We start from the raw sequence: 10,533 nt of genomic DNA, 5'->3' as shown, positions 1-10,533 counted from the left end.
GATCCAAGCAATAGGATGATATCTACACAAGCATAACATAATAAAAGTAGATTAAAGGACACTCGAGAGATATAAGCATGTTAAATGGCGTCGATTGTGTGGGACTTCTTTACTGTTTTAGAGGAAGACTTTCCGCGTGCTATTTGCACCAAATGTTCTGTAAACATTATGCAAGGAGGTTAAAAAACAAACAAAAATTAAAGCTGCAAGCAGCGTTGGTCGGGCCCGCGTATTTGGCAGGTGCTAGTCCTAAGTGTCCCAATACTTTTGTCTACTTTTAGTCTGAAGTGTCCCAAGACTTTTGTCTAGTGTACCTACCTTGTCTGCATTGTGTGGGCACGTTGGTGCTTCCTGCTTTTAAACAGCCATCTTAAAAAAACAGCAGTGCAGCAGCATCAGCGCAAGCGGGTCTTTGAAGGGTCATAAAATCAAAACTGGAGCAGGTATTAAAAAACTGTTCTGTTAATTTATACACAAGGGTTTAATCTCTCTCCTGTGTAAGTTTGAAGCCGAAACGACAAACGCCCTCAGAGGAGATAGTTTTTGAAGGAAGGTGACCGGTTTTTACTAAAAAATTGTTTTGAAGGGGGAATAGCAAACTTCCTGTTGATTTTTGCTGGGGGTTGTCAATTAATGAAATGTAGGTCTAAGTGAGACCTACGGAGAGGTTTTTGTTTCATGTCTCTCCGACCTTCCCAGTGGGAGTTACAGGCAGTTTTGTAATTTTTTTCTTCCGAGGAGCAGTTTTTTCTCCGTTTTATTAAAAAATTGCTGTAGAGCGCAATTTTTGAATTCAGGGTTAGGTTTTTTTAATAGATCACAGTTTTTGCCAGTCCTGATGTGTGTGTTCAGTTTTGTGAGTTTTGAAGCATGTTAAGGGGGTCAAATTGCAGCTCAAAGAGGCAAAAGTGACTGTTTTTAGTACTTTTTTGTCTTGAAGGGGGAATTGCCAACTTCCTGTTGATTTTAGCCCGAGGATGTACTATTATGAGACCTAGGTCTAAGTCAGACCTACATAGAGGATTTTGTTTCATGTTTTTCCGACCTTCCTAGTGGGAGTTACAGGCAGTCTAGTTTTTTTTTTTTTTCCTAGGGGGCGCTAGAGCGCAATTTTTATTTTTGGGGTTTGTTTTTTTTATCAAAAGGCAATTTTCGCAGGTCCTGATGTGTGGGTCAAATTTGGTGAGTTTTGAAGCATGCTAAGTGGGTCAAATTAGTGTTCAAAGAGGCGGCGGTAGAATAAAGAAAGAATAAAGAATAATAAAACGTTACAATAACAATAGGTCCTTATGTCCCATTGCATAAGGACTCCCTGTGGGAGTCCTTTTGCAATGGGCCACTGCGGGCCCTAATAAAACGTTACAATAACAATAGGTCCTTATGTCCCATTGCATAAGGACTCCCTGTGGGAGTCCTTTTGCAATGGGCCATTGCGGGCCCTAAAAACGTCACACTTTAACACAGGGGTAGGGAACCTATGTGGCAGATGTGGCTCCTTTGATGACTGCAACTGGCTCTCAGATAAATCCTAGCTGACATTACTTAAAGGCCTACTGGAAACCACTACTACCGACCACGCAGTCTGATAGTTTATACATCAATGATGAAATCTCAACATTGCAACACATGCCAATACGGCCGGGTTAGCTTACTAAAGTGCAATTTTAAATTTCGCGCGAAATATCCTGCTGAAAATGTCTCGGTATGATGATGTCTGCGCGTGACGTCACGGATTGTAGAGGACATTTTGGGACAGCATGGTGGCCAGCTATTAAGTCGTCTGTTTTCGTCGCAAAATTCCACAGTATTCTGGACATCTGTGTTGGTGAATCTTTTGCAATTTGTTCAATGAACAATGGAGACAGCAAAGAAGAAAGCTGTAGGTGGGAAGCGGTGTGTTGCGGCAGGTGTTGTGCTGGATAACGCATTCCCGCCGTAGAATGCAACCCCTGACTGTTGTGCCGGATAACACAGCCGGTGTTTCATTGTTTACATTCCCGGAAGATGACAGTCAAGCTTTACCATTGGCCTGTGGAGAACTGGGACAACAGAGACTCTTACCAGGAGGACTTTGAGTTGGATGCGCAGACGCGGTACCGTGAGTACGCATGCAGCTGCGGCTTCCAAACATTTGATGGCTTGCCCGTACGTGCGTGCCGCAATGTGCATGTCACGTACGTAACTTTGGGGACTTTGGGGAAATATATGTGCTGTATGAACTTTGGGGAGGTGAACGGTACTTTGGGCTGTGGGATTGAGTGTGTTGTGCAGGTGTTTGAGTTGTATTGGCGGGTTATATGGACGGGAGGGGGGAGGTGTTTGTTATGTGGGATTAATTTGTAGCATATGAAACCCTCAGCCTTCCCGGTAAGGTCTATTCAGGTGTACTGGAGAGGAGGCTACGCCGGATAGTCGAACCTCGGATTCAGGAGGAACAGTGTGGTTTTCGTCCTGGTCGTGGAACTGTGGACCAGCTCTATACTCTCGGCAGGGTCCTTGAGGGTGCATGGGAGTTTGCCCAACCAGTCTACATGTGCTTTGTGGACTTGGAGAAGGCATTCGACCGTGTCCCTCGGGAAGTCCTGTGGGGAGTGCTCAGAGAGTATGGGGTTTCGGACTGTCTGATTGTGGCGGTCCGCTCCCTGTATGATCAGTGTCAGAGCTTGGTTCGCATTGCCGGCAGTAAGTCGGACACGTTTCCGGTGAGGGTTGGACTCCGCCAAGGCTGCCTTTTGTCACCGATTCTGTTCATAACTTTTATGGACAGAATTTCTAGGCGCAGTCAAGGCGTTGAGGGGATCCGGTTTGGTGGCTGCAGGATTAGGTCTCTGCTTTTTGCAGATGATTTGGTCCTGATGGCTTCATCTGGCCAGGATCTTCAGCTCTCACTGGATCAGTTCGCAGCTGAGTGTGAAGCGACTGGGATGAGAATCAGCACCTCCAAGTCCGAGTCCATGGTTCTCGCCCGGAAAAGGATGGAGTGCCATCTCCGGGTTGGGGAGGAGATCTTGCCCCAAGTGGAGGAGTTCAAGTACCTCGGAGTCTTGTTCACGAGTGGGGGAAGAGTGGATCGTGAGATCGACAGGCGGATCGGTGCGGCGTCTTCAGTAATGCGGACGCTGTATCGATCCGTTGTGGTGAAGAAGGAGCTGAGCCGGAAGGCAAAGCTCTCAATTTACCGGTCGATCTACGTTCCCATCCTCACCTATGGTCATGAGGTTTGGGTTATGACCGAAAGGACAAGATCACGGGTACAAGCGGCCGAAATGAGTTTCCTCCGCCGGGTGGCGGGGCTCTCCCTTAGAGATAGGGTGAGAAGCTCTGTCATTCGGGGGGAGCTCAAAGTAAAGCCGCTGCTCCTCCACATTGAGAGGAGCCAGATGAGGTGGTTCGGGCATCTGGTCAGGATGCCACCCGAGCGCCTCCCTAAGGAGGTGTTTAGGGCATGTCCGACCGGTAGGAGGCCACGGGGAAGACCCAGGACACGCTGGGAAGACTATCTCTCCCGGCTGGCCTGGGAACGCCTCGGGATCCCCCGGGAGGAGCTGGACGAAGTGGCTGGGGAGAGGGAAGTCTGGGCTTCCCTGCTTAGGCTGCTGCCCCCGCGACCCGACCTCGGATAAGCGGAAGAAGATGGATGGATGGATGGCATATGAAATATAAGCCTGGTTGTGTTGTGGCTAATAGAGCTTGTGTTTATTTACTGTTTTAGTCATTCCCGGCTGAATATCAGGCCCCACCCGCCTCTCACAGCATCTTCCCTATCTGAATCGCTCCCACGGCCCTCTAGTCCTTCACTCTCACTTTCCTCATCCACAAATCTTTCATCCTCGCTCAAATTAATGGGGAAATCGTCGCTTTCTCAGGTCCGAATCGCTCTCGCTGCTGGTGGCCATGATTGTAAACAATGTGCAGATGTGAGGAGCTCCACAACCTGTGACGTCACGCTACTCGTCTGCTACTTCCGGTACAGGCAAGGCTTTTTTATCAGCGACCAAAAGTTGCAAACTTTATCGTCGATGTTCTCTACTAAATCCTTTCAGCAAAAGTATGGCAATATCGCGAAATGATCAAGTATGACACATAGAATGGACCTGCTATCCTCGTTTAAATAATAAAATCACATTTCAGTAGGCCTTTAACACGATAAGTAATGAATAATTCCGCTGGTCATCACAGTGTTAAAAATAACCACGTATCAACCAGACTACAAAGCCATCAGAAAAACCATGCAGCAATAATGGTAAGAAGTATTTTATTTTTTTATTGGTTACCTTCAGAATAAGAATGTTATTAAAAAGAAAAATACTTATTATACTCTAAAAATGTTGGTCTTACTTAAAAATGCACACATTTAGTTGTATTCAGAGTTAAAGAATATGATATGGCTCTCACGGAAATACATTTTAAAATATTTGGCTTTCATGGCTCTCTCAGCCAAAAAGGTTCCCGACCGCTGCTTTAACACATCAAACTTTATCAGCCACCTGAAATGCCAGCTTGGCAATGATGGTGTTTTGAAAGCCTGCAAAGACGTCTGCTCTTCTATAGAAGCAATAAAATACTCAACGTGACAAAGTTATCGATTCAAACCCGGAATGAATAGAATACAAATAAAAACAGAAATTAATCAAATCAGCATAGAAAAAAAAGAATAAGTTAAATTAATGATGGCTTTAGCAACAATCTTATTGGCAAATTGTATACAACTTTAAATTGTAAAACAAAAAGATGTGTATTCGAACTGACAGGGCAAAAATATATTTTGGACAAATAAAGCCTATGTGGATATGTGTCGTGTAAATGTCTATTTCCTTCTCAATAAGCTGACATGCTGAGGAAATGGGTTCCAACTAGAGATGTCCAATAATATCGGCCTGCCGATACTATCGGCCGATAAATGCGTTAAAATGTAATATCGGAAATTATCGGTATCAGTTTTTTTTATTATCGGAATCGTTTTTTTTTTTAATTAAATCAACATAAAAAACACAAGATACACTTACAATTAGTGCACCAACCCAAAAAACCTCCCTCCCCCATTCACACTCATTCACACAAAAGGGTTGTTTCTTTCTGTTATTAATATTCTGGTTCCTACATTATATATCAATATATATCAATACAGTCTGCAAGGGATACAGTCCGTAAGCACACATGATTGGTCCACTAATAGTACTAACCTTTAACAGTTAATTTTACTCATTTTCATTAATTACTAGTTTCTATGTAACTGTTTTTATATTGTTTTACTTTCTTTTTTATTCAAGAAACTTTTTTTAATTAATTTATCTTATTTTATAAAAAAAATTAAAAAGTACCTTATCTTCATCATACCTGGTTGTCCACATTAGGCATAATAATGTGTTAATTCCACGACTGTATATATCGGTTGATATCGTTATCGATTATTAAAGAGTTGGACAATATCGGAATATCGGATATCGGCAAAAAGCCATTATCGGAAATCCCCAGTTCCAACATTAACACAGCTGTCATGGCAATGTGAAATGTCTGGCGACAGCCTAATCACATGATAAAAGAATTCCTCATTCGTGTTTGCATATTGTGGACTACATGTACCAAGTTATATGGCAATCTGAAACGTTGTAAACAGTAGCCTATAGGCATACCTTGGTAAAATGTCTTTTCTTTAGTTTTGGGTCGAGCTGGATTCGGCTAAAGAAGTTGGACCGTGATTGCAGTACCATTTCTGGCCAGATTCTTACATTTGGCTCCTTTAAATAGTGACAAAAATCAAATTAAGAAAAATATGATATAAACAACATGACAGTAGGGAAAAAAACCTGATGAAATAAATTTTTTTTGCAATTTTCAAAAACCCACATAACAAAAATGGAATACAAAATTCGCAATCTGGTATCTGACAGTAAACCAAATATATATAAAAAGTCAAATCAATGTTAAATAAAAAGAACATCAAAATAATAATAATGTATAATAACATTAAATGAAATGTGCAATTTGACAAAGATTTTTTTTTTTTTTTTTTTTTTGTCCTGTCCAGCTTCTCAGGCAAATCATATAGTTGATGTAGATGCCCATGTCGGCTGTTCAGATTTACTTTACAAAAGAGAAGTGTAGGATACTTCTCTTGTTGCCTTATTTGTATTTGACTTTATCAAATGTATTTATATTATCATTTAGTGCAGCCGGGCCGGAGCAGGAGGGGATAGAAAGAGAAAAAAAAGAAGACAGAGGGGGAAATTGTGGGGACAAGAGGGGGATTAGACAGAGAGACAAAAACAACAACAACAACAACAATAGAGCAACATCAGCAAATATGACATGTACAAATATGATGGTAAAAGTAATAGCAAATAAGCAGTTAGCGAAAAATAAAAAATAATACAGAAATGACAATGAGCATTATTACACTACAAATGGATCAATACAAATACCAATAGAAATAGCGCTATTGATAATGAACAATACCAATAATTTACCTTTATTATCAACAATACAGTTGTTTAAATGCAACAATACATATACGTAATGATAACTTGAGATACGAAAGAATGCAGAAAAATGGAGGGGGAGAAAGAGAAGCAACCTACATTAACCTTGTAGATTGTTATAGTCACAATAGGTTAAGCTTTGACAAAGATTTTAATAAAACAATATCATACAAATAGTTCAATATTCTGACCCTTTTTTTATTTTAAATATGCATGTAAATTTAACTATGTTCAGTTTGAAAAAAAAAATGTTTTCTTTAGAAATGTACAATCTGACACTGGATTAGTACAAAAAAAGCCTGAAATCCCCCAAAAAAAAAAAAAAAAAAAAAAAAAAAATTCACATGATTTTTTTTTTTTTTTAAAAGCACAATCTCACATTTGATGATCCCAAAAACATTATGGATAACATTAGACATAATCTAAATGTAATAATATTTTGTTTTTTGGAGAGAGATTCTTAAAAATAATAATAATAGTAAGTTTCTCAATACAAATTTTTTGCTACCCCACTAATGTTCTGTTAACACCATACGCCAATAGGAACACCATAAAATATAATGCCATTATTAAAAAAATATAATCATTTTGGTGGAAGGCATACTGTAAGAGGTCATTTCATATACTGTACAGTGCAATTGTGTGACCACTAGGGGCATCGCAATAATCGTGCACAGGACCTGAAATGTCACAGTGTGGATATAATGTGACAATTATGGTATGATGTTGCCATGGTGATGCCCGTAAATCCCCGCTGGAAAGCTTGCTTTGTCCTGCACAGCTTGAAGCTATATTTAGACCTCTAAAGGGAAGCACAAAGTGCAAGGTATAAAGGAGGGGAAAATGAAAATAAAGGATTCGACTAAATACAGACACCAAACAAAAATGATGAAGGATAAGAAATAAGTGTGATGGAGCTTTTTATTTCAAACCTGACTAGAATGGACGGAAGAAAGAAGCAAGAACTCGCCTTTCCAGTTTTACGTGTAAGTGCAAGAATACTTTATACACAAAAGTAATCTTTTAATTCTGCTGGGTTTTTTTTCTGTGAAAAAATTGGACTCAATGAAGTTTTTGTCCAAAATCTAAAATGGTTGATGAATTATTTAGACTGTACAACAATTTCCTAATTTCACAAAACATTTAAAAGGTACTATTTTACAAAATTAAAACATAAAAGATACAGTATAAAACTTTACAGTAAAACGGCCATTATACATCAAGCAATGCTGGCTACCATGTGGCCAGGTCAGATCAATAGGGTTTATCATTATTATCAATAATAATAGCAATTATTTAAAAAAATGTGGGGGAAAAAATACAGCCGACATTGTAAAATACAACAAAAATACTTTTAAAATCAGTTCTTGGCACTTTGTGTTGGCACTAAAAAGAAGGACTAGAGCCACACTGAAATGAAAAGAAAATAAATATAAAAAAATAAGGTCGCAATATACCATTCTTATTTGTTTAGTTTTTTAGAAAAACAACAATACTACAAGAGGAAAGTCAAAATATCCTGAGAAAAAAGTCCTGTTATAAAATTTTTGAGAAATACTCACAATTTTGCGTAGCTTATGTTAGGTCAATCATAATATTGCAAGAATACATATTTCCAGAAAAATAATAATTTGACAATATTACTATTTTTTTCTTTAATATTCTAGTTAAATTATGAAACATTTCTATGAGGTTAATGTTGTAGTTTAGCAGAAATGACATCATAATATTGCTGAAATAAAACCCTCATAATATTACAAGAGCAAATTGGTAATGCTGTAATAATCAGAATGTTGTAATTTTACACAAAAAACATTATTATATTACAAGAAAAACGTCGTAATATGAGAAATGCATGAGGAAAATAATCATAATTAAAACAAGGCCAATGTTGTATAACAAAATATTACTGCATTACAACAAAGTCACGATATTAAGAGGTAACAATACCAATTAGTACATTTAAAAAATTTAATAATGTAACAAATCATAATAAACAATATAATAAGAAGAACATAATTACCAGTATATATGCTGTATAATAATTTATGAGGAAAACAGTTTGGCAAAATAATTATAATTTTAATGAGGCAAGTCTTGTAATTTCAAGCTCAAACATCATAATATTATGAGGGTAAATGCACGCCACTGCATTGTAATTTTTTGTTAAATTACAAGGAAACAGAAATGCACGAGGAAAATAATTATAATTGAACAACATAAGTCACAATAGTAAGCGATATACATCATAATGAAGAAATATAATGATGTTTAAAAACATAAACTGCATCATAATAACAATGGAATAAGATACGGATGGGATTCATATGGCCCCATTCCTGGGTGGATCTCGCATGAGAGGAAAAAGGCCGGGGGTAAATTATTGCCATCCAGTCTGCTGAAAATGATAGAAAACGCCACTCTACATAGCAACTAACGCTGTGGTCAAAATGATCTTAAACCCCATTTTAGGATATTTAACACTCTAGTGCCATCTGGTGGCTAAAGTGGATAGTGCACGCCCCAAATTAGTCACATTTCATGTGTCAGGTAAACTGTGACAAATGTGGCCATATAAATCCCCTTCCTACTGTACTGTATCATATTTATGAATATACATTTTTAATTAGAAATGTACATTTTGATAGTGTTTCTTTTGATGATATAACTTTTTAAATAAATAAAAATACAGCGCCGATCAAAGATTTTAAGACACTTCCTCATTCACAAGCATTAGTGTCTGTTTCAAAACTTTTGACTGCTACTTTTAATTCTGTAAATCTTCTCAGGATCTGATGACTTTTACTCTCACATTATTATGAATGCAAATAATAATTGTTCTAGTCAGAGTGGCACTAATACTCCTTTGTAGGACTGACTTGGATGTCTACTGGCTGCAGCGCTTGGTCCCTTTGCAAGTGAGGGCCCAGCTATATTCATAAAAGGCACAGCGGACTATTTTTCATCTCGGATTTCGCCAGAAAGCTCAAGCAACATAAAACAAAGCCCACAAATAAAGAATGCAAATTATATTCCACATCACATCCCTTTTCTACTTCAGTAAAAATGTAAACAGTTTGCTTCACGTCAGTGGTTACAGTTCATCTTTACGCCAACACCAGGAAAGAAAGGACATTAAACTTCCTGCTATCGGCTCGTTTTTCTCCCACATTAAGAAAAAGGAGCTTTTTTTCCCTCTCAAGTATCAAAATTCCCTGCACCTTCGTGCCAAAAGACCACGCTTCAAAGTCCTGTTCACACAGCAGTAGCACACACTGACCTTTAGAAAAAAATTCACTGTCATCATTTTCAGCATCACACACACACACACACACACACACACACACACACGACATGACCTCATCCTTATCACTTCTAATTCCTGGATTATAGATCTGATAGTCCCTCTGCATTCTCGCTCAGCTCCATGGTGGAATAATCCAAAGGACGCCTAAGAGCATAGTAACACTTTAAAAAAATGTATCATACTGTACATGCATGCAGAGCTAACTATCAATGAGGTATTAATTTCTTCACAATCTATCGTCAAACTCACACAAATGCACAAAATACAAGTGTGTGTTGGGCAAATGAGGGTAAAAATAACTGTAAAGACAAATGCTTACCTCCTTCTGTAGAAATACGTGAATAGAGCAGCTCCAAGTGCTAGCAGCAGAAGTATTGCTACTATAAGACCAATCTGTAAGCCCAGTGTTGAACCTATGTAGCACACAGACACTCACTTATTCTTCATTATATACTATAAATATTCATCGTTAGGGACATTATTCAAAATTACCTCTTACATACACTACTGAAATGCTCTCACACAAACAACTGAAATGTTTTTCTCTCACACACACTACTGAAACACTCTCATACACACGGCTGTAAGAGGTAACTCTGAATAATGTCCCTAACGGCCCCTTGTAGTTCTTGTCTCATTTCATTGAAAACATTTTGGTCATATCTTCACTTATAAACATCAATTGATGTGGACAATGACATTGCATCCTATGATTGATTATAAGCTATCTGTTGTATGTGGCATAAA

At 38.4% G+C, this 10,533-nt stretch overlaps 1 protein-coding gene across 1 annotated transcript in view; it reads right to left on the bottom strand.

Moving 5' to 3' along the window:
* Positions 1–6,982: 6,982 nt before the first annotated feature.
* The window catches only part of LOC133610889 (uncharacterized), a 51,432-nt gene continuing 47,881 nt past the window's right edge, over positions 6,983–10,533 (bottom strand). Inside the window, exons 11-12 of the mRNA XM_061967612.1 lie at positions 10,106–10,199; positions 6,983–9,930 (exon numbers count right to left, since the gene is read on the bottom strand). Of these exons, the coding sequence (XP_061823596.1) occupies positions 9,867–9,930; positions 10,106–10,199 (158 nt within the window). The 3' untranslated portion in view covers positions 6,983–9,866. The remainder of the gene's footprint in view (positions 9,931–10,105; positions 10,200–10,533) is intronic.

This window comes from Nerophis lumbriciformis, linkage group LG11 (genome assembly GCF_033978685.3).
Source record: "Nerophis lumbriciformis linkage group LG11, RoL_Nlum_v2.1, whole genome shotgun sequence".
Classification (NCBI taxonomy): Eukaryota; Metazoa; Chordata; class Actinopteri; order Syngnathiformes; family Syngnathidae; genus Nerophis; species Nerophis lumbriciformis.
Note: the sequence above shows the minus strand (reverse complement) of the source record. Positions and strands in the feature narration are given on the sequence as shown.